This window comes from Leptidea sinapis, chromosome 14 (genome assembly GCF_905404315.1).
Source record: "Leptidea sinapis chromosome 14, ilLepSina1.1, whole genome shotgun sequence".
In the NCBI taxonomy this organism is placed as follows: Eukaryota; Metazoa; Arthropoda; class Insecta; order Lepidoptera; family Pieridae; genus Leptidea; species Leptidea sinapis.
Window position 1 is genome coordinate 9,249,926 of NC_066278.1, and position 24,734 is coordinate 9,274,659.

The following is a 24,734-nucleotide window of genomic DNA, read 5'->3' on the forward strand; positions in this document are numbered from 1 at the left end:
CTGCCCTCATCCAACGTATTCCGGCAATCTTGACCAGATCGTCAGTCCATCTTGTAGGTGCCTACCATCACTGCGTCTTCCGATACGTGGTCGCCATTCAAGGACTTTACTATCCCAACATCTGTCCGTCGAACTATGTGCCCTGCCCACTGCCACTTCAGTTTAGCAATCATTCGATCTATGTCGATAACTTTGGTACTCCTACAGATCTTTTCGTTTCTGATTCAATATCAGAGATATGATAAGGATAATGGACGTTGTTCGCAGGACCTCAACCCGCGGTTTCAGATCACGGCGGCGCCGTCATTCGGCGCGCTGCCCTCGGCACACACGTGTTTCAACCAGCTGTGTCTCCCGGACTACGAGTCCTACGAGCAGATGGTGCACGCACTACTGTGGGCTATCAACGAGGGCGGCGAGGGGTTCGGGATGATATAGACTCTCATGATTATGTCCATATCAAACATCTTACTGCGCTAAACTAGAATGACCTTACAAGTAAACTTGGTATAAAGAAAAAAAAACTGAGGTATAACCTCAGAATAAACCAATAATTTACTAAACTTTGACCATGTCGCTGACAACACTGTCAATACAATGATAATTCTGAAGTTTTACGAATGTCAGGCAGTCTTGCAAATAGACGCGGCAAACATACGTCTGAATAAACCAATCGTAAGCAGAATGTCTATTTGTAAACAAATTCCATATTCTTGGTATATTCTCGGGTATAAATTTATACCAAGTTTATTTGTAAGGCCGGAAACGTTATGGAGGAGACAATCTCTGCACCACACATATGTCCCGCTTGGGAAAAACTGAAACCTTCACCGCTTCCAAGGACATCACCCACCAACAAGCCAGCGTAAACCACGCTATATTTAGCTCTGGACAAATTTTAGTGCGCGTGTGTTATTTGTTCTAAACTATGAAATTAAATATTTAAGACACAAAAATTAAAAATAAATTCATTTTTTTAATATGTTAAATTTAGTATTTTGTTAAATTAATTGGACGTAGTTCCTAAAAAACGTTCCAAGCCACAAACATCATATTTTAAGGAATTCGTGTTTAAAGTTTAATAAATATTTGTATATTCCATACCCGTGGGTTAGGCTACTAAGTCATGAGGTCAATTAAAGAGTGACAGTAGGGCTGCCACTTTTTGTCAGTCCGTTAATATGAATCACGTGACCAGTTTTGTGTTCTTAACTCAATTCCGACATGATTGTGGTTTGGAACGGTTTTCTAGAATTTCGTCCAATTTATCTCCAGAATGTCCTGTTTATTGAGACATTATTATAATCTCGAGAGTGATACTGACTAAAAGTATTATAATGATTTAAGTATGACTTTATGAAACTGTAGAGGCTCACACACAAAGATTTTATTAGTTATTGTTTTATGTACTTTTATTATGTTGATATTTTCTTAAACACTATGTTCTAATAATTATGTATAATAACATTATGTAGATGTTGTTATTAAAGTCTTATTTAAATAGTTATTTATGAGTATGTTATGGCAGTAGAATGTGTGTTTGGGGCTTAAGAGCTTTAAGCTTGAACAATAGCTACCAATTTATTATCTTTAAATTATAGTTCTCAAATTGTTGGTTCATTAAATATTTTAGTATTTCTAAAAATAAAAGTATTGTAAATATTTATTAAGGAATTGAATTTAATGACAATATCCGTTCAGTTGATATAATATTTTAGTTACAGTAACGACAAATTCACAGTCCGTGTCTTGAAAACTGTAATATTACAAAATTATAATTGTAAGTCACGCTACATGTTGTATGCGAGTAAACATCGTTAGAGTTTGAATTGATAACTGACTTGTACAAATACAATCTTCAATAGATTTTTCGATTTCAGAATTTACGAATATTATTGTTGTCTTGACACTAATCTCATCTTTCAATCAATATAAAGCAGTGCCGAAGCCTTTGAAAATGATAAAGGGAAAAAAAGTAATTATAGTAGGATGAAACCCATTAGAAAAGGAAGAGAATATAAGAAAAATGAAAGGAAAAATAAATTACGGGTGATCTGAGGTCGGGAATTGGAAAAGGGGGTTTAAGGGTAAAAAACGGCTTATATCCATTTCCGGCGAAACTACAAGTCCTATGGAAAAAAGTTAGGTAGCAAAGTTGTAATAGAAAGATCTACAACTTTTGTTTTTGCACTCTTTTCACATAACCTAAAAATTTTTGTAAAAAAATTTACAACTTTACAAAAAAGTTATTACCACGAATTTTTGTGAATAACCTTTTGTTCGACCTCGATGAAATGCTGTCTTTTAGTCCCTGGTGCGAGGGACGGAAGTGGCCGATTCTTCTCCCGGCAAGACGACTTTTGTCCCTCGTACCAGGGACTAAAAGCGAGCTCTTCATCCAGGTGGGAAAAAAATTATTATCCGTATTACGTGAAATAAGTAGAACATTGCCAACCGCCATTGTCAATATTCCACGGGTGAGAATGACCTACTTTTCTTCCTAGGTGCGTAATATACTATTATTTATCCCAGATACACTGTATTTTTTTTTTAAATTTCAAATTATTTATTTATTTTTTCACCTTATTTTGATTTTACATTTTTCACCTTAATATCGAAAAAGAACCCTAATTTACAATTGAGAATTCTCACGTCAATATATTAAGTTGTTTCAAAAAAGTCTGTGGGCGTTTTGTTTTGTGAAATCTCTACTTTTTCTTGGTGTATTAAAAAAATATACATAACTATGGTAAATGTTCTCAGAAAATGCAAAGAAACGAAAAATCTCGAAACCGAAAAAATTCTTATTTCATGTACAATTTTGAGCTATTTATTCAAATTTACACTTTAATTACTAGAAAAATTTAAGATTTCATGTTAAAATTGGATATTGAAATATACTACTTTTATTAACTACCAAATACGTTACTAAAGTTATATTATAATTTATTTTGTTTCATTCTTGTTATATTCCCTTCCTTTCACAATGGGTTTCATCCCACTATTATTTATTTGCTTTCAAAAATTATCGACCCTGGTCTACTAGTCATATTACAAATGCAAAAAATAGATAATATCTTAGTAGCTTTACAATGATAAACGTATCATAGGTGGTTAAGATATTTGGGAGTTGCCATATTTAAGTTGGCATGTGTATATTAATACCTGTGTTTTGAATCTATTTTGCCTAACAATGGAACCTCCCAGAATCTAGAAATATTGTATAAATCTTATTTTTGTAGCAATAATTGAAATGTAGATATTTATGTAGGTAATCTTCTGTCCGTATGCACTTGATAGAATACAGCTTGCATTGTTATTTATATTAGTTATTGTGGTTAGTTATATTCAAGTTGTGAATATTGTTATTAATTATAATTAGTCTTTTGAGTCAAAATTATTGTATTTAGTTTATAAAATGGATTAATAAGTAAACTATGTCATAAACGTGTCAAAAGTTTCTCTAAATCTAGTCATTAAAATAAATAAAACTCACTAAATATACTGTTACACATATCGATCATAAAAGTTATGAATAAATGTTGGTACGATACCATCGATATCTTAAAGGTTCTTATATTATAATCCGTTCATTACTGTTATCGGGTTCTTTAGCCTGGCAACACCAAATACTGTATTCAACAATAATAGCTTTGGCCTAAGTGATTGCAGACTATCGGCAGTTATCTAAATTCTATCTCTGATCTAATATTATTTAGAATCCATTCCCATCTGTCAATCGATCCTGAATCTGCGTTTCAATATGTCAGTCTTAGGGCTATATTTCACCGGAACACCATCGCGGTGGTGCCCGTAAGCCACCAAACTAGACACCAGAGTCATGATGCGTCCGAGCAGATCGCGCCACTAAATTGGTTGCGCAACAGGTGCGTAACTCTCTAAAGAGCTGTAAACATTTTGTTGATAACAACGACTGGTTGCGCCACTGTTGTGTCCCGGTGAAATATAACCTTTACTTTAGCTATTGAAAACGCTTATATCTACGGCCCACTGACCTCTACTATATACCACTCGACTGGTGCCTGTCCAGTGCTTTTGTGCCTGTTTGATGTTGGCCATGTAGCGAGAGTCTGCGGTACTAAAACTAGTGATGACAACCTCAGCAAACATAGATTTATGGTGGGAAACTATTTACTAAAAAAAATTATTTACTTTATTACGTTGATTCCTGAAGTATAATAGCACGGAAAATGAACGAAATTAATTTGAAATGCAAAAATACTTCAGAGAATTGTACGTTCCTTCGCAGCCATTTGTATTATACGTCACAATTAGTTCTCTGGACGCTCGCGAGTGGCGCTTCAAGTAGGTACAAAAAATTTGCTGTCAAACTTAAGGAACAGTCAAGTGGAATTTATACAGGTTAGTGCTATGGCCTGTGTCACATTCACACAAATACCAATACATCAGATTGATTGAAAACAGTTATCCCCGAACCGACCCATTGTTCGGTTATTGAAATGCCAAAAACAGCCGAATCAACAAAATTTGTGATTCTAGTTCATAATCTGTGTTTAAAATCTTGCAAATTACGTTAAGCATATTGCGTAATGAAATCAATATCTTTAATTTTACACGCAGAAACGATTTAAAATTATACTTTAATCGATTAAATTAGATTTTCGCCTGTTACATGAAATCCGTTATAAATATATAGAAAATATACCTACATAACTGTCTCATGTTGTTAAACAAAGATTTCCGCTAATATTAAATTTTATGATCTTGAATATACCGAGGAAGTGTTGTACATTCCAATTCTTGTTGTAGATGAAAATAGGATTGTAAGACTGAATAAATAAATTATCATATTTGTTTTGTTTTAATTAAATTTTTCAAAGTTCTGTACGGTAATCTACTGATGGTCGATAGAACCTAATTATTGTATGAATATTATGGTTGTTGCGTGTCTATGTACCTCTCTGTGGAAAATATAATATCATGGTGATCTCATCTTTAACTCAGATTTTTCAAATGCTAAGTGTAGAGTGCACCTTTATAACAATATATTTATTGGACTTTGATTAGTATCGTCCACTAAACAACTATGAACCGACGAATAACTAAGTAAAGTATTGTTCTACTAATATAATACCCAAATTATAAAGTAATAACTGGCATTTTCTAACCCGCAGTTTTTTATGTGAAAAAGTGACAAGAAGAGACTCACTTTAAGACATTTATTTCAAAATTACGAGTCTTAATGGCGTCAATTCGGCGGATTTTTATTTTTCCGATTACAATGCCTCAGGCTAACTCTTGGCAGAGTAAGAAAATAAACACTTACCAACCCCTGATTAGAAGTAAGCTCCGAATTATAAACTAACCCGCAAGACCTGAGAAATGTAGGTGACTATTCGAAAAAATTAAAGCACAATTGTATAATTAGTATTTATTTCAGAAAAGCTACAACAAATTCTTAAAAATCTATGACAGTAAACTTACCTAGAAAATATATAATATAATCGATTTATAAATAACACGAAATAACAATACTTACCAAATTCAAAAATAGTACATTTGATGTCATGTTTGCAGCTAAAAGCCACATTACGTATCAGCGTCACCGAACTGAATTATTAGTATATACCTACTCCTATAAAAATAATACACTTTTTTTTTAATGGATCTAGATTACGATATATATACGATAGATTTAATTAACGTAACGATTACATTTCATTTCATAGCAATAACGAGCCCAACATGATCAGTAAATACAATTTTGCATAATAATGATAATTTGAGAACTGATTTCTTATCTTCATAATGTGTGATCATCCATGTCTGCCGGCGGCTGGTATGATCGACCACAGCAATGCTTCTGGTAGGGACATAGGATGCCGGATCCAATACCGAGCGACGCCCAACATCCTGCAATTATGGCATTTTGATTAAGGTAACAAGTAAAAATTTATACTTATTATAGGATAAAATTTATTTATTTTCTCAAAATTTATTGCTTTAGAGTACTTCTATTTCAAAGAAATACAACCGCTTCGAATAAAAAAGGGGCGCGCTAAGAGACAAGAAACAGCGCAACAAACCCTCCCAGTAGTCTTTTATTCGCTCTATTTAATACAATTTAGAAAATATTATACATTGACACTGCTATTACTATAAAATAATGATGTTATAGTATTTTTTTAATAAATTCCTTATATCAGTGCTGGTACAATAAAAATTACTAATTGAAGTAAAATGGTGACGATTTTTGTGAAAGTACTTTCATACTAGTATATTCAATGTTCATAAATATGACAATGAACAGTTACAATGATTTTTATTTCTTTAAATTTTTCTTTAAGTAGAGTCATCCATATTTACGTAGTTTAATTTATAAAATAATACAGGTATCATCAGCAAGCAACACCATCTTATGGCTATCGTTTAACACAAAAGTAAGTTGTTTATATATATAATAAACAAGAAAGGACTGACAATAGAACCTTGTGGGACACCTATTTTTACAGCTTTACTCGAAGACAACTTAATATATCATAACTCTACAAAAGTACAGCATAAAATCTGTTAAAACTGTATTTTTTTTAACTTTTTAGCTTTACGTTTTAGCAGTAATTTCATGGTAGAAGCAGTCAAATGCTTTGGATAAATTACATAAAATACTGTGACTCCTTAGCCCGTATTAATTGTTGATAAGCTGAGATTTATTTTATTTTACTATGAAAACAAACAGTATCATTACATAACTTATATGGGTTAAAAATATATAAATCTATTTACGATTGACAGTTTTCGCATATAAGAAACTACAAGCTTGAAGCCACAAGTGAAATGCGTGAAAACCAAGAAGTGATAGTTAGGTAACGTATTTAGTAGATCGAAATCAATATAAATATATATATATATATAGCCCGACGTATCGATGCTTTTCCAGATCATCGTTTTCAGAGATCATTGTTATGAATCGAATTTTACGGATCACTATTTTTTATTTAGTATTTATTATTTGTTCTATTTAGAATGAATAATACTATAGAGTATCGAATTTATCTTGGGTAATCTCTAAAAAAATTTTCGGTTTGTTTCCTATGCGCTGAAGAAGAAGAAGGTTTTCTATAGGTACAATTTTTTTTTATGGAATAGGAAGACAAACGAGCGTACGCCCGCCCACATTCTCTTGCAACACCAGAGGAATCACAAGAGCGTTGCCGGCCTTTCAGGAAGGTGTACGCGCTTTTTTTGAAGGTACCCATGTCGTATCGTCCCGGAAACACTGCACAAGGAAGCTCATTCCACAGCTTTGTAGTACGTGGAAGAAAGCTCCTTGAAAACCGCACTGTGGAGGACCGCTACACATCCAGATGGTGGGGATGATATCCTAAGTTGTGGCGTGTCGTGCGAAGGTGGAATTCGGCGGCAGGAATCAGGTTAAACAGCTCTTCGGAACACTCCCGAGTGATAAATGCGGTAGAAGACACACAATGAACGACGTCTCTACGCAACGCCAAGTGATCCAGCCGTTCACAGAGCACTGGGTCCTCCACAATTAGAGCTGCTCTACGTTGCACGCGGTCAAATGGATCGAGCTGATACTGGGGTGCGCCAGACCAGAGATGACAGCAATACTCCATGTGTGGCCGGACCTGCGCTTTGTAGAGTGCTAGTATGTGGGCCGGCTTGAAGTATTGCCGTGCTCTATTAATGACGCCCAGTTTGTTTGAAGCCAATTTGGCTTTGCCCTCCAGATGACCACGAAATTGGCAATCGCTCGAGATTTTTTAGTGGTAAACGCGCAAACTTGAGTCTTCTGGGGGTTAAATTGGAATAACTTGAGACACGCTTTAAAAAGCGTGTCACTAAAGTGAAAAGCCTAATCTCATAAAAAAAAATATATATTTAAACACCCCGTTGTAATGTAAGTTAATCTTTCATATAAGGTCTTTATAATAAGGGTATATATAATAAGTTCAAAACAACCTCGGATCGAGGCCTTAAATAATCGTACTTGGTGAGCGGGCGTGGCCACCAGTCCAGTTGCTCTCTGGTGAGCGCCAGTTCCCGCTCGAGCCGCGCAAGTTGCGCTCGAAGTTCGCTCAGCTCTCCGCTCAGAGCGACGCTCTCCTGAGCGGCGAGCGCCACACGCACACTCAGCGCGCTGCACTCCGCCGAGCAACGCTCTCGCGCCCTGTTTAACAAATCCTAAAGTATCCTCTCCCAACTTACCAAGTAAAGCGAGAAATGTTGTGTACTGTTTAATAAATAAATTATAAGAAATTGATGGACTCAGTAAAGAATTATAATATAATTTTATAATTAATAATATATAATTTTATTTAGCCTGACCACGTTGGTTGGTAAATAAAAAAAAAAGTGTGTGTATACACGTAAGAAGTTATATTGCTTTGGTGTAACAAAGCAAAAACCCTTAAAATTATTTATTCCTCCTGCTATTCTACGTTTGTAGAAAGAACAATATTGTAAAAATCTTGCAAAGATGGCTTTGACAATTAATAAATAACGAATATCCTTTGCCTGTCCTATTAATGGACAAAGAAACCAAAAAAACTAACCAATCTCTTAAACGTCAAAAAAGTGATGCGCGCGCATCTTAAAATTTCACTCTCAACATTTATTCATAACGCGCCTAAAGAAGTATAACTTCAATTACGTACATTCACTTTGGTTCAAATATACATACTTTCGGTCCTGAGGTCATAAGCCGTAGGTACCAACTTACTCTGTACATAACAGCTTAAGATTGTCCAATAAAAGTGGCCTGAACTCACTCTCTCTCCAAGTGGAGTTCCTCGCTGGTAGACTCCAGCTCGCGGCGATTCTCGGCTGCCTCTTGTCGTAGCTCTGACACCTCTTGCTCCGCGGACGAAAGCAGTGACTCATGCTGGGCTAGATCTTCCTCCAGTTCGGATATCTAGATACGATTCCAAATTAACATTAATGATGGAACATGTAGCGATGTTAGAATTGCTTAAGAAATTTGTTACGGCTGAAATAGTTAAAAAAAAGTCTAAAGATTCGCGGATGGGGAATTGGGGCACCTAAATTGCGCTCGTGACTTGAGACACAGGATCTTAAGTCTCTCTAGCCCCGTAATGTTAATAATTGCTTCACGGCAGAAAAGGGCGCCGCTGTTGTAGCCTAGCCGGCACCTAGAGGCTGATGAAAATTTAAAACCAGTCGCCCACGGCAAGGAGATGCGTTGCTGACTTTTGAAATGGGGATGTGCCGTGTAAATTTGAAGAGTATGGTATACTGATAATTTAAGAAGCGAATGCACTCAATATTGATCACACGTACAAGGAGGACAGACAATCGTACGGGTCACCTGGTGGTAGGTGGTCACAGCCGCCCACGTTATCTTGCAACACCAGAGGAATCACAGGTGTACGCGCTTTTCTTGGAAGGTACCTGTGTCGTATCATCCCGGAAACACCGCACAAGGAAGCTCATTCCACAGCTTTGTAGATCTAGCTTAGTATTAAAAACCTCAAATATAAAAATATATTTAAAACAGCGGCTTCAAAACGACAATAAAAAGCCGGAACATAGAGTATGTCATGGTGAGCGAGGTTGGGTACAGTGTAAACTAACACGACGGTAGGCGTGGTCTCTCTGGTGCCTCAGCTCTGTGAGTGCGGCTCTCTCCAACGCGAGCGCCTGTTCAGCTGAGCCCCGCGCCGCTAGCGCTGACTCCAACTCGTTGCGAGTGTTTCTCCAGCCTGGAATCATTATTTAAGGTAACTACTAGAGCACACTTCACTGTGTTCATTTTAAAGTCTAAATAGGTAACTTAGGCAATGCTTTAAACAATCCCATGAGTTCAAGATTGAAAATTGTAATTATTTATTTCAGTAACATTAATGGTACAAACATAGAAGTGGATGTGTGAAAATATTTTTATTTTCCTACAAGATAGCTAGTGAATTGACACACTGCAATGCGGTTGAACTACCACGTTTGTACACAATCGTACTGTGAAATGAGCAACTTTTTTGTGCGGTATTTCCAGTACGATACATGTCGTACCGAAAATAATGCTTCCGACACCATTATAAACACCAGGCAGCGCCCGAAAGACGGTGTTCAGCCGAAGTTGAACTCTACTTGAAATTATTAATAGTATCTAACTGAGCTTCACTTTAATAACTACGCCTTCTACCTAAATCCAGCAACCATTCCCTTTGTCTTCCAGTTGTCCTCGCCTTACTACCACACTGTTCCTCTTTCATTAGTTCTCACTTTCATTCGTCGTCGTTCGTTGTATGAGGACCTGCTATTCGATATACCTTATGATTGTCTTTACCTTGGGACCAATTTCATTATATCACAATATTTCTTCCTTTTCAATGATTCACAACATGCTAGCGCTTGCTATCCCATGCAGGAGTTTTAGATATCCCTTTTATTGTTAGGTATATACCAATATTAGATCTGCCCGGCCAGGTGCTTTTACCCTCCTTGGAAATAGTGAGTTATATCCATGACTTGAAGTGTTAATACGGTTCGCTCCCAGTTTGCGATAGTTAATTATTTATTACTAAGATTAAAAGTAATACGAACCAATTCTCATTTCTGACATCCGATCTTCTGCAGCGCAAACATCTTCCTCAAGTGCAATTTTCTCCTAAATAACAGCAATAATGTATTTCACTCATAAATTAAAATTATTAAATAACAAGGTGAAAAGAAGAGCGAAATTGTAAGAAAATCTTGCAAAATAATTACAATATGACCATTGAATATGTTATGAAAGCAGGAGAAAAAAGGTTGTGAAGTTCTTTGCTACTCAATTACGCACGATAAACATTACGAACGAAACGATTTCGTTTCGTTCGTAATGTTTTCATATCGCCTTTGTTTTTAATGTGTTTGCTGAAGTCTTTTCTATATATATATTTATATTGCAATTCTTTTATTGATGACAAGTCTTGTGTCTACAAGCTGGATAGTCAGTGCAAAGACGGTTACAAAATAATAACTTAAGTTCTCGCTTAAGCTTAACGATATTCTGAAATTTTATAAGGACCAAACTCAGTTATCCCATGGCCGTGATGCTTATAACAAGGTTGCATGAAGATGTTTGGACAATTTCAATATAGCCAACATTCTAAAACCCGCAATGAAATATGTTTAAAGTCATAAATTAGTCTGCTGTTATTTCTGAGGTTTTCACCGACTTTTTTCAGCAGATTTGATACATTACTGAGTACGTAATGGAATTTATTTTACGTAGATGCATAAAAACAATAATATGAACGATCTTTTAAGATTATCTGAATGTGTTTTATAAAAATTAATCACCCTTTCCAAAACAGCCTTTTCCAGATCCTTCTCCCTGAGCAACTGTTTCAAACGTTCCAGTTCCCTCATAGCAAGTCGAACCTTCATGTTATCGGAGTCTAGCAGAGATTTCAACGCTGCCACTTGGATACGCAGCCGTTCTGAACAGCTCACCTTTGAAACATATGCGTATCAAACTTACTCTATTATATAGAACCCCTTTACGTCAAGCCTCGATAAATTGTAAATGTCTTAACTCAAAAATATGTTCCTTTCTCTTCCTTGTAAGCTCCAAAATATTAAATACTTAGACGCAAGTCAGACGCAAGAAGGATTCCTCTAAATGTTCTTTAAAGTTCGACTATACCTTCATTTCTATATCAGTACATAATTACTTGTTTGACAAAGTCATGCCAATCACTGTAAATTATTATTAACACACTATTCAGAATGCTTATATTATGAAGATTGGTAGTTTATATTATTATTGGTAGTTATGATAAACCAATGTAAGCTCGTGATAGGTTTCGACAATTCTGTATATACAATCACATATATTGCGACCAATCCTGTATTCTTCAATTCAAACAGTGAATCTTCAAATTTTTAGGCCTGACATCACCTAAAGTAAATTTCGCTGCATTTTGTGCCGCTGCTCGTGTGTTTGCTTTTTTTTATGAAAAGGGACAGGACGAGCATGAGGTTCAGCTAATGGTATTTGATACGCCTTGCCCATTACAATGCAGTGCTACTCAGGATTCTTGAAAAACCCAAAAATAGCGCTCGTCATCTTGAGATGTAAGATGTTAAGTCTCATTTGCCCAGTAATTGCATTAGCTACGACGCCCTTCAGACCGAAACACAGTAATGCTTACACATACTGCTGCAAGGCAGAAATAGGCGCCGTTGTGGTACCCATAATCTAGCTGACATCCTGTGCAAAGGAGCCTCCCACTGGTATGCTTGGCGGGATTCGTTGCTTACACTTACGGTCTAAGTCTGAGTGTCCTTTATATTAACAAAATATTTATAAATTATGTGGGTATTAATGTTATTAAGTTTATTTGCGATAACTATTGTGAAACCAACTTGAAACTCCAAAGTCTTTCGTAGACAGCGTATTTCATCGCGCCGCCTTCGCCACGCAGTCATCAGCATGAACCGTCCAATTTTTGCAGCCGCCTGCTGTTCCTTCGAGTTGCTGGGGTAAGGTGAACGCACTACGGACAGCTCCATACCCTTTCTGAAAAACATTTAGAGCATTTTCTCTTTATCTATTCAGATTATAACCAACAATACATGGCATGACGGCACTTAAAACTTTATTAAGTACATAAGGGTAATGCCATGCCTAGAAAGGTACAAATAGCATATTTTGCAAATTTGACAAATATATATATGAAAATATCTATAATACAATTTTTAAGTGGTGCTTTTATGGGTGATTATTAGTTATTAGGCTGTTATAGAGAGGTGCGATTACCTGAGTTAGTTTCCTATTCTTGGGCTTAGAATGTTTTTTATGGATAATCTTCGTCTATTACGCGGGACGGAAAGCTTTGAACTGTTAGAAAATCTGGGGACATGATTCTACCATGTATTATTTTATACAACGTTAAGACATTTATTTTTTGTCTACATCAAAAGATTTGATTGATGAATGAAGATTTCTTTGCAGTAACCCTCTTCCTTCTGTCTTTTAAATAAGAGTTACAAATATTATAAATTGCATAGGCCATAAGACTGTTCGCTTTTTACTTCAACCGGTAAGCTAACAGTCCGATATACGTATCTATCCTCTTAAAATCATGGCATAATTGATTATCTCTCCAGTAATAGTGGTTAGTATGTGTAAGTATATACCTGTCTACTTTGCGTTTAGAAGGGGTCAAATCCTCCATAGAAGCAGCCTTAGTTCCGATTTTGGGTGGCCTGCAAGATTTTGTGCGATAATCCTCGAGGCAGCTTCGGATCCTCGCTAAGTTGGAGCTGGGAATTGGAGTCTTCGCAGTGAACTTGTTGACTGGAGACGAGAACAGCTGTTTCCTTGGATGTGAGCGTGGCATTCGTCTGCGTAAGGTCAGTATTTCTATCTTTATTATCGAAATATATGTACTTACAAAAATAGTAAAATTATTTTTGATGTCACTTCTAACACTACCACCACTTCGGATACTAATGGCGCTCTGAGAGAGAAGAAGCGGCACAAGAAATTCTCCCATCATTATTTTTGCGCTCTTTTTATTCAATTATACAAAATACATTATTATACTTTGAGGATTGATTGCAGCCAATGAATATAGTAAACGGATTGATAATGGCTGTTTATATTTATTGTTTATTTATATAAATTTGGCTAAAAAAGGGGCAAGAGTGTAACGTTGTTTCTTTAAGATATCAGTGGTCAAGTAGTCTGTAGATATAGTAACATGGATAGAGCCACTAACTTTAGGCTCTATTTACCTAAAACATTTGGGCTGGGATCTATAATAGAGCGTACTTCGGGCGTTCCCAATATACTATCTACAGATAGAGATAAATGACTACCTTCTACTGTCAGTTATTAGCTGTCAATAATATGAGGCTGTCCCAATATACCCGATAAGTTATTCTTATCGCCTTATATTGGGACGCGTGAATTACAATTTCCATTCAAACTCCTATCGCTGGTAAGCTATACGTCCTCCCATTGACAGACAGCGTGTATGGATAAGGTGAGTTACCGTCGATAAGTGTATTGGGACAGAAAAGTCAACGATAGTTACGATTTTTATCACAACCGGAGATACGACTGAATATTGGGAACGGCCGTTAGACTTTAGTCTCATTTTACTTAAGTAAAACTTAGTTGAGTATAAGCTTAGCATAATCTTTGATTTCGTTCTCATAGTCACTTCACAGCTGAAATTATACTGAGCTAAGAGAGCCCAATGTAAAAGTCAAGTTCGCGTTTTATCACACTCAGCTAAGTTTTACGTATAGATCGCAGCCTTGGACATAATTACATTAATAGTTTTCCAGTTCATTGGAATAGATGAATATTAAAAAAATTAGGACTAACGTTTGTGGAGTCGAGTACAGATTGCTTCTCTCCCTAGAAAGTTCCCGTTCCGAGATGTCGCCAGCGCCGGCCCTGGCCACTGGCGAGGCGCTCTGCGGCAGTTTTGGGTTTTCTGGCATGTTCCTCCTGTAGCATATTGCAATAAATAAATACGTATAACAAAAAGCTGGTTTTTATTGTCTTTCACAACGGAGGCACAGGTTCAGAGTTCATTTTAATCTAGAAAATTTACATTTATTGAGAGGTTCATTAACTATATAAACAAATAGTGTACTATTTACTCGTTGGTATGTTAGTAGTAGGTTGGTAGGTTTAGGTTATTTCTGATTAGTTCTTTTAACCTAACAATTTTATTTGTACTTCAAGCGTTTGAAGACAATAACAATATGAACATGCCAACTGCAAATTCGGCACGAATAAATCTGTTTAAACGAGCATAAAATGTATAGAAACGTGGGTAAAACTGGAATTTAATACTTACATTTGATTATTTTATCAAAAATTTTTATTCAGTTCGGTAGCTAGGTGATTGTGCTGTCAAAAATGGCACTAGATTGAAAACAAAGTACTTTAAGAATATTTGAATATATTTTTATTTTTTATTTAGAAAGGAGGTATCTTATCGATACATAAATATATCAATGGATGTTTGCATATATGTTATCTTGTTACTCCAACTCTGTACTACCCATCACTATGAAAATGTCATGAAAATGGATTTTTTTTGGAGTTTTTCGTGTTATTCTCATCGTGTGTTGTAGCTCATCAAGAGTTAGTGGTGGAGCACATCAACTCTTGAACCATTCTACAAAAAACCCTGAGGATCAATATATATACATATATATTTGTGTTTATTAAATATCCACTCTGCTGCAGTTTCCCTCCAGGTAGTGCAGCAACTTCTACATCCTTATATATAATATGAACTATATTTGAACTATAATAGTTGTCTCTATATCTATCTAGCTGAATATGTCGATAATTAATATAAATTTAGTTTTGGGATCTCAGAATCGGCTGTAGATAATTCAATGAACAATGGGTCAAAAAACCGGTCTATCTAGGTCTCGATTCTAAGAAAAGGCACAGCTCGTTCAAGCGGTCCTTCGTAATTCACGTGTATTATCCTGGAACCATCTATAATTATTTCCAATAATAGGTTTTGAGTTTTATATTGCTAGTCACTTTATCACAGAATAGTAGGCGAGAGATTGGATAGGCGATATGGACTCGCGATCGTAAATTAAAGAAACTTCTCCTAAACATCGCTTTTTTTTGAGAATTCAGGACTGCGGTACCCTTGGATATAGTAAGTACCTCAAATGCGTAAGTTCCTCTAGCTTTCTCAGAAATAACAGCATAAATTCCCCGACTCGATAAATTTGTTTTCGCTATATTTTATTTACTATGGTCAACAAACAGTGATACGTTAGATCTTACTAGCAAACACAACATCAATAAGTGATACTAAATATATAACACCAGTCCAATCAACCACAGAAATATCTCCATACAAGATTTGAGAAAAGTTACATACATACTTTTTATCAAATATGAGTTGGCAACGTATGCTTTCTACCGATCCGATGCATATCTTTTTGTGCTTATTGCTAGAGTTTGTGCGGATTGTTCAACGTCCTTTTTAGTCTAGCTAGGAGAAAAACTGTAAGGTCAATTGCAGATAGTTTTTTGACATTCAATAAGTGATGTAACATCCTATTCTGAATAAAAATATTTGAATTTGAATTTGAGCACTAAGTGCCTTATAGGTCCTGTTGCGGACAGAACTTAACACGATATTCATGATTAAAGTGCTGGGGAACAATTTGTACCTAATGCAGGCGTAACGGGTTAATTTTCGTACTATAAAAATAATAAAAACAAAGACTTTTAAATAAACAATACTTCAGTTTTATACTGAAGATAACCAAATAAACAGTAAATTATACACTTTGTAATCAGTGATGTTATACTAGGCACTTCAACTAAAAGAGTTGGAATTATAATAAATAGTGTGTGACCTATTACGATTTAATAACAAAAAGTGGTAGAAAACGTAACGTGTCTATTGCTACGAAAGTGACAAAAATTCTTGTCCACCTATATTTTCTTTACTACTTATTTTAATTATTCTGACCTACTTCGAATAGGCACTTGTTAATTTATTCTGAGTATCGCACATTGTAGTTAAATTAAGGTTGATGGTATCAGGAGTAAATAATTTAAAATTAGGGGAGCGTTGTCGCGACGTGTCGCCGGCGTGGCGCTACCACCGCCGGTCGCCACCGACCAGCGGCCACGGCGGAGGGTTAGGGGAACTCGTTGCCGGTAGACCCTGTTATCAACATGACTAATTACGACGTTTTATAACTTTATTACAATTGTAACAACACTTGCCCGTGCAAAAGACTCTCGCATCAAATGGCACGTGTAAGTGACAGCGTGATCTATGCACGAGCTAATGTCTGTCGACTGGATTTTACGGCACTCCAAACTACTGTAATGATTAAATAAGCTAACTTAATAATAGCAGTCCGTTTAGTTTTAACTTTGCAGTGGACACTTACGGCCGTTTTCAATAACGTATCTCTAGTTACAGATACATTGCTGTCACCGTTTAATGTCAAGATCTTATCATAGTTATGTCCAATATAGTGATAGTCCAATGCTTTATGTCGATAGAAGTTAGCGTAAAAAGATAGATTTGTCTACCTCTAGTAAGTTAAACTAAGGATAGATAAGTTATTGAAAACGGCCGTTAGCCAATATTCAACCGCCGACTCGATTTCGGATACCAAAAAGGAAACTACAAACTTACAACGTAACTTTCAATCCAATTTAAATATAATATATACAATTTATCACGTATATATTGTTGAATATATTATGTTTTATCACGGACAGTTCTGCCACAGATCGCACCATTACTGGTCGTATATTATTGTGCGCAAAACTAATATCTATGTCATCGTGACACTCTACCCTAGCAGACAATCCTTCAACACACATACTTGAAGCCTCTCAGAGTAGACCGATCGTAGTCTAACAATTTTGAAGTAGATCACTAGGAGTTCAAGCTTGAGCACCCCTGATTTAAACAGATTCGAAGATAATCTTTTTTGCGTTTTGCATCAGGTAATGACATGCAATCATTAAATTTATTTTCATGAACAGACGTCGAATTTCACTTCACAGCCTCGTTTAGATACCTGGCGAGGGATATTATAATTCATTATACACAGTTAAAATTGATAAAGACTTTAAAAAATAAGTGTTGCTATAATTTTTTACCCCCAATCGCTCCCTACGATTCTATTGTTACTCTCGTCATCTGAGTTAATATTCGCAAGTAGAACACAAATGATTTATATTTTTATTCAATTGGAGAAAATAAGATACACGAAGAAGAATTTCTAGTAAATCCGAAGTTTAAGGCGACACTAAATGCCAGCGACCTTGAGCGATATAAGTTCACGGCTGACAGCCCGCCATCGATGTAACAAAGTCAATATTTTAAAAAATCTTGCATGGAAAACAGTTTATGTGCTTACAATCCTCGTTATTCACTATTATTCTGAATAAATGAACCTACACAAAAAATTACAAGCTATAAGAATAACTAAATTATGGGTACCACAACGGCGTCTATTTCTGCCGTGAAGCAGTAATGTGTAAGCATTACTGTGTTTCGCTCTGAAGGGCGCCGTAGCTAGTGAAATTACTGGGCAAATGAGTCTTAACATCTTAGTCTCAAGGTGACGAGCGCAATTGTGGTGCCGCTGAGAATTTTTGAGATTTTCAAGAATCCTGAGCGGCACTGCATTGTAATGGGCAGGCGTATCAATTACCATTAGCTGAACGTCCTGCTCGTCTCGTCCCTTATTATCATTCAAAAAAAAAAAAACTTTTCTGAGAGAAGTACCAAAAAAATGCGTCACGCCATGCCAAAAAACTTGTTTAACTTCAAAGAAAAGTGGTAGTTCAAAAAGGCTCGGCAGTGTTAACTATAACCAACAGCAAGCATTAGCACCCTACAAATAACACTTGACGATATGTGTAACAGGATTAAGTAGTGTTCATAGCTCCAAATGCTATACTTTCACCACAAAACTTGTCTAAAAACACCATGTTTGCGTGTTTTCTGCTTACTCTTCGCCTTAAGCAGATACCTATACCTGCGTGCTGCACCCTAATATACTGACATTACCTAAGTCACTGCATAGTTAGGGCAGGTTATGTCCCTCATCGTAATAGATCGAACTGTAATCGTAATATAGCGTTATTAGAAGGGTTAATGCCTGGAGGGTGGAAGGGTTTTAGAATTCGAGCTAACATTGTTATTATTACCACGTGCTGACGATTTTGGCGCCACACGCAATGATAGGCGCGGCGTACTGCCGCCGCAGCCGTCTGTTTACACCTTGACTCACCTGCAAGCATTATACATACTCTTTGCCTGCGATGAAAATTATTTAAAAAATTAAATACAATTTCGAATATTTTTTTTTCTTTTTATGAGAGAGCCTTTTCATTATATTTGATTAGTTCTTGGCCGAATTTTCACACCTCAGGGGTCATTATAAAAAGTATATAGGTACCTACAGTTCCACGGGTTGAACTTTCTAATAAGATTTCCCCCTTCTTTTTAAATCATTTTTAGCTTCTAAAAATGACCTTTTAAATTTACTTTTTGTTCAGTAAATTGTTTATTCACCACGGTGCCCTCTCGCTCGCCACGTAACAATATGTTTTAGGTTTTTGAATTCATATACCTACTATATGTAACTACTTTTATTTGTTGTACGCGATGTTCGGCAGCGCCTTTGTGATTCCAGTGGTACAAGAGTGTATAGGCAGCGGTGACCACAAGACTTCAGGTAACCCGTATGTAGGTCGTTTGTTCTTTCCATAAAAAAGTATACATTCGCCTTTAAAACTATTCTGTGTTTCTTATCCAATACTAGAATTATTACCAACAACATTTCTCTTGTTGTAGCGATCAAGATCCCCAGGTATCTAAGTAAGTACATATGGGCGCGAATCGCCACCTACCGTCAATTGTTTGCAACTATTGATATTTATGTTTTAGTTTATCGTTAAAATTAATATATTATTATAGATATATCTAAAATATATAAGATTCAAATACAAATAGATTAGATATTAAGGTCTAACTAATTTAATAGACACTGTTTTGACTGTTTGAATTTTTGAAGATGTTTGATGTTTCATTTATTGTTAAAATACTTAATTGAATGCGTAAATGTTCAAATTAATTTGTATTACAATTAATATCGTTATTCTGTGTCAAACTTTATTATTTTATGCAATGTCTTTTTTTTTTATGGAATAGCAGGACAAACGAGCGTACGGGTCACCTGGTGTTAAGTGATCAACGCCGCCCACATTCTCTTGCAAAACCAGAGGAATCACAAGAGCGTTGCCGGCCTTTCAGGAAGGTGTACGCGCTTTTTTTGAAGGTACCCATGTCGTATCGTCCCGGAAACACTGCACAAGGAAGCTCATTCCACAGCTTTGTAGTACGTGGAAGAAAGCTCCTTGAAAACCGCACTGTGGAGGACCGCTACACATCCAGATGGTGGGGATGATATCCTAAGTTGTGGCGTGTCGTGCGAAGGTTGAATTCGGCGGCAGGAATCAGGTTAAACAGCTCTTCGGAACACTCCGAGTGATAAATGCGGTAGAAGACACACAATGAACGACGTCTCTACGCAACGCCAAGTGATCCAGCCGTTCACAGAGCACTGGGTCCCCGACAAATCGAGCTGCTCTGCGTTGCACGCGGTCAAATGGATCGAGCTGATACTGGGGTGCGCCAGACCAGAGATGACAGCAATATTCCATGTGTGGCCGGACCTGCGCTATGTAGAGCGCTAGAATGTGGGCTGGCTTGAAGTATTGCCGTGCTCTATTGATGACGCCCAGCTTCTTCGACGCCAATTTGGCTTTGCCCTCCAGATGACCACGGAATTGGCAGTCTTTCTTAATTGTGTTTCGAAACTTTCTTGCAGCGCCATTTTCTTACTTCGTAATGTATGTTCAAATTAAACGAACAAACTACATATTATCTAACGAACTAACAAATCATTTGAAGTTATATAAATTCACTAAAACATTTATTGAGCTGTACTTAGGAATTATTTTACAACACCTAATTTTATTTGTGTTTTAAAAGAAGTTGTATCTACTCTGTTTCATCTATTGTACGGAAGCTATAAAAGCGGTTGTTTTATGTAAAGATGGCTATCACAGCGGAAACTCCATAGGGAGTGCCGCTTGCGGCTCTCTCCCCAAGAGAAGATCGCCTTCGATGTAGGCTTAGAGGGCACCTGCCCAAAGGCAACTGCAGGTGGTGTTTAGTGGGTAGGCACCTAAGTTTTCACGTGAGTCCCACATAACCAACGCAGACTTAGGCTGCGTTGGTCATGAGCATTCACCACCTCCCTCCCGTCGTTATCCCGGAGGGCGTTGTTTGGGCGCAAAAAAAAAAAAGTAAAGTCGGTTCATATCTATACTAGCAGTTGTGCTTCAATAAATTGAGAAATTATTAGTGTTGTATTTCTTCATGATGGACCCTGGTCAAGGAAACCCTGGCGTAACTCCGACATACACGACCCGTAGGCCGTAATATTTTATTTAAACATGAATCTATAAAAATACATCCAGATATGGAAAATATATTAAAAATCTTAAAAAAATATATAAATACTTTTTTTACTTGTAACTATTTTCTTTATTATCTCTAACGACCTCACAATAAATACATAATTTCAAAAAAAAAACATTTTTGTAAAACAGCGGCATTGCAACTGCAGCCGTCGCATTGGTTTGAAAGGTAGACTTAGATTACACCTATGATAAAATTAATATATTAAAATATTTTAAAATTCATGAAATCTAAAGACAGTTTCAATCTTCACGAACCAACAATATTTCTGTTAGTTGTTACATGAGTCAGCCTGCAATTTATTAGAGTTAGGAAGTGCGTAGCGATGACTCACCGCGCTGAAATCACTGAAACGAGTTTTGTGAAAGCCTACCGCCTACGCTCTGAAATACTTTCTGTGTCAGATATAAATAATGAACTCCTTTGACGCATATTCGTGGATTTATATAAGATGGTGGAGATCACGGAAAATCTAGTTGGTATTATTGGGTATTATAATACATAATTTTTATTAATTACAAAAGACGTACAGTACAGCTGTGAAAGATACACGAATATATTTTGACAAATGTAATTATCATAGTAAAAAAAGGAAAATCATTTTTAAAAGGAACATAATTAAAGTTTTACATACTTAATTAGTATTTATAATTATTTATGTATAGTTAGTATAATTAATTAATCGTCGGTATTTGGTCCAAGTTTATAGTCTAAAATTTATACAATTTCAAATTTTCTAAGATTTTGGAATCTATCATTACATGTGATTAGATACCATTTATTAATTAAAACACTACGTTCTAGTGCCGGATTAAGACTAAAGTAATTGATGGCTGATAGTCTAAGTAATTCTGGTCTTTGGGCCCTCCTATTCACTAGTAATCTAGTAGACAGTGATCTTTTATTGATTTATTCTATATTTTTTAATTATTTGTTACGGGATAAATCACTATGAAATTTTTATAATAGGTCAAGTAATTTTAGTGTTTATTAATTACAAACAAAAAGAAACTTATAAACATACAAATCTTTCAACCATTGTCGTTTTTAATTTTTATTGTTTTTAATTCTGAAAAAGGTCGTTCCGCTTTATAAATTTTATACCATCAAGCATAATAATATTGAATTTAATTTTATATTATTTTCTACAAATTGTGCGTGAGTTTGATGGCCACTTGTGCGACGCAGATGATGCGATGGAATAAATTTGATAGATTTGGTTTGTAAACTGTTATAACATTACGGTGGCGTTATTATATATAAAGAATATATTATTATAATAGAACAAGTTTATGTGGAACAGTGGCCAGATAGATAGACTAGCCTTCGGCTAAAGCCTTAAAATAAAAATTCCAACGTTTTGTTGCATAACATCGTATGTAACAATTAACTATTGTAGATATGAATGATATAAAAAGGTAATCGTACGAAAGATAAATGATTGTTCAACTTTATAACTGTTTTTAAATCGATTAATTGCTATTTTAACATAAAAAAAATGGATTTACTGGCTAATGGTGTGGACTTATAGAGCCCGCTTAGCGGGGTAATCACAATAAGTAGTGAAAATATCAATTTTTCAACTCAATCTATTTTAATCGCTTCATTATTTATGTGGGAAGCCACGGAATATAATTTTGTTTTGTTTAAGCTAAAACAAAGTCGGCGCGGGCGGTGCGACTACGGATAGCGAGTAAAAAAGCTATCGGGCTCTTAAAATACAAGTTAAAATTCAATTGGTCATTCTGTAAGTAGAAAACTTAAATAGCACTTTACTAGCATTACATTTCTTAAATTAGGACAATAACTTTAGCCAATCAAGATCCTCGTATTTTGATCGTTCTACTTAAACACCATTTGGCCAAAAACTAAATTGTAAATGGCAAATTTAGCTTTTCTGTTTCACGACTTTGTCTGATGTCTCTATTGAACGCCAAGAGATATCTACTCACAGAGCACTGGAGCCCTATCAAATGATTTGAGCTGATACTAGCGTAGGCCAGACCAGAGATGAGAGCAATAATCTAATAAACTCTATAATAATACCTATAGAGTTTCTAAATGCTAGTTTGATTTGCCTTCCAGATGTGACAGTGGAATTCGTAATCTCCTGACATTTTCAGACTTAGTTTTCCGATACCAAGCGAGGCATTAAGGGAACTGAAGTTCCCAAACAAAAAACATGCGTGGATGCGCCGATATGGCATCTCTAGTACAAACTGCATAGCAATGCATGCCGGAGATAATATTGGCATGCAGAAGAAACAATTTTGGAGATAGTAAACAGTTTTAAGGAAAACAAGCGTTCACGAGCTAGGAGGCTGAGCAACAACGAACTACATATCTATACCTCAGTTCCAAAGAGTAGGTAACAATTCAGAAAAGGGTTTCCAGGGGTGGGGGCTCATCAAACTTAGCCCACCAAAAATAAAAAAAAAATCTATTTTTGAATTTTCAATATCGCATATCGTTAGTTCGTAGTTTGTTCTTAATTGTTCGCTATAAATAATTGTTTGTTCTTTTGTTGTTTATTTAAAAACAATTAATTAAAAATGGGGGGAAACGCCTACCATTTGGTTCTGGCACTCGCCGGCCGCTGCCGCGGCACACTACGCTGGGTTCGTGCGTTGTTTTAACTGTTCTAACATAACCTAACCTAACCAATTTTAATGAATTGCAAATTTAAAAAAAAATCGAGAACAACCAAAGGTTTATAGAGAACAATCAAGATCAAATGGCGAACTAACGATGTTATAAAAAAAATTAAAAATTAAAAAAAATAAAAATAAAAATCTGGGTGGCTAACTTTCTTGAGCTAAGGGTGGGACAGACGCCTTAAAGTGACGTTTTCAGAAGACTGTAGTGCCATCTGTTAGTTGGCCCGAAAATGAAAGCTTTGGCAGCTGTCACTCGCTTTGAAACCTTTCAACTTTACTTTATTTGTGTTACTGCCCACTGGTCATAAAATGGCGGCTACGCCTAGCGTTTGCACATGTATGTATCTCTCGTGTTCCATTTTGCATATTTACACTACTAAATCTATCCTTTATGTTCTATGTTGTGACAAAATTAGATAACTAACTCTACGCGCAATTTCAATTTTGTAATTTCGAGCTGATATATATAGTTATTTTCGGGGCCAATCTGCAGATGGCGCCAGCTTTCAAATAGACAGCTCATAATGCGTAGAGAGAGCTCTCTTTTACCTATATATTATTATACTCTTTGAGGGTTCCTAAAGAAAACAACTCGAGTTGTTACTGTTTTCAACGTTTCTAGAGGCACCAGTTCAGGTAAAAGTTAGATATTATGCTTAATCGATATAGAAATTCTTGTACACAACCATAGATCATGTATTATATTGAACATCAGTATAGGTACTGATGTTCAATATAATTATATTATATACTATAGCTACATAGATGGATTGTGTACATGCACAACTTATGATAACGACATCGAAATAAACAAATATTACAAGCTGTCGTTTAACTTTTGAATTATATTCATTACAAAGATTTAGATTCCTTTGCTATAAATAATTACTTTCTCTCGATTATAGAAGATTGGTATTTGATACGACGGTGTTAAGAAAAAAATTGTGTAGTCATATTATGACTTTTCTATTTTTTTTAAAAACACGGTGAATCACAAGGCATGTAATAGTGGTATATAGTGTAATAGTGGTATATAAAGAAAGAA

General features: G+C 35.8%; 2 protein-coding genes across 4 annotated transcripts in view; one reads left to right on the forward strand and one right to left on the reverse strand.

Annotated features, from left to right (window-relative positions):
• The window catches only part of LOC126968138 (apoptosis-resistant E3 ubiquitin protein ligase 1), a 52,252-nt gene extending 47,420 nt beyond the window's left edge, over positions 1–4,832 (forward strand). For both annotated transcript variants that reach the window (XM_050813009.1, XM_050813011.1), the window contains one exon: positions 268–4,832. In XM_050813009.1, the coding sequence (XP_050668966.1) occupies positions 268–438 (171 nt within the window). In that variant the 3' untranslated portion in view covers positions 439–4,832. The remainder of the gene's footprint in view (positions 1–267) is intronic.
• Positions 4,833–5,398: 566 nt separating this feature from the next.
• On the reverse strand, positions 5,399–14,889 carry LOC126968008 (mitotic spindle assembly checkpoint protein MAD1-like). 2 transcript variants are annotated; one of them, XM_050812787.1, is made up of 10 exons: positions 14,826–14,889; positions 14,345–14,470; positions 13,147–13,353; positions 12,373–12,526; positions 11,305–11,457; positions 10,564–10,627; positions 9,595–9,722; positions 8,772–8,914; positions 7,991–8,170; positions 5,399–5,895 (listed from the first exon to the last, which is right to left on the reverse strand). In XM_050812787.1, coding segments are annotated over exons 1-10 (1,254 nt in total). In that variant the 5' UTR covers positions 14,828–14,889; the 3' UTR covers positions 5,399–5,798. The 2 variants fall into 2 exon arrangements, with proteins under 2 accessions (XP_050668744.1, XP_050668745.1); XM_050812788.1 differs by lacking the exon at positions 14,826–14,889 and adding an exon at positions 14,626–14,712.
• Between the last annotated feature and the right edge of the window lie 9,845 nt (positions 14,890–24,734).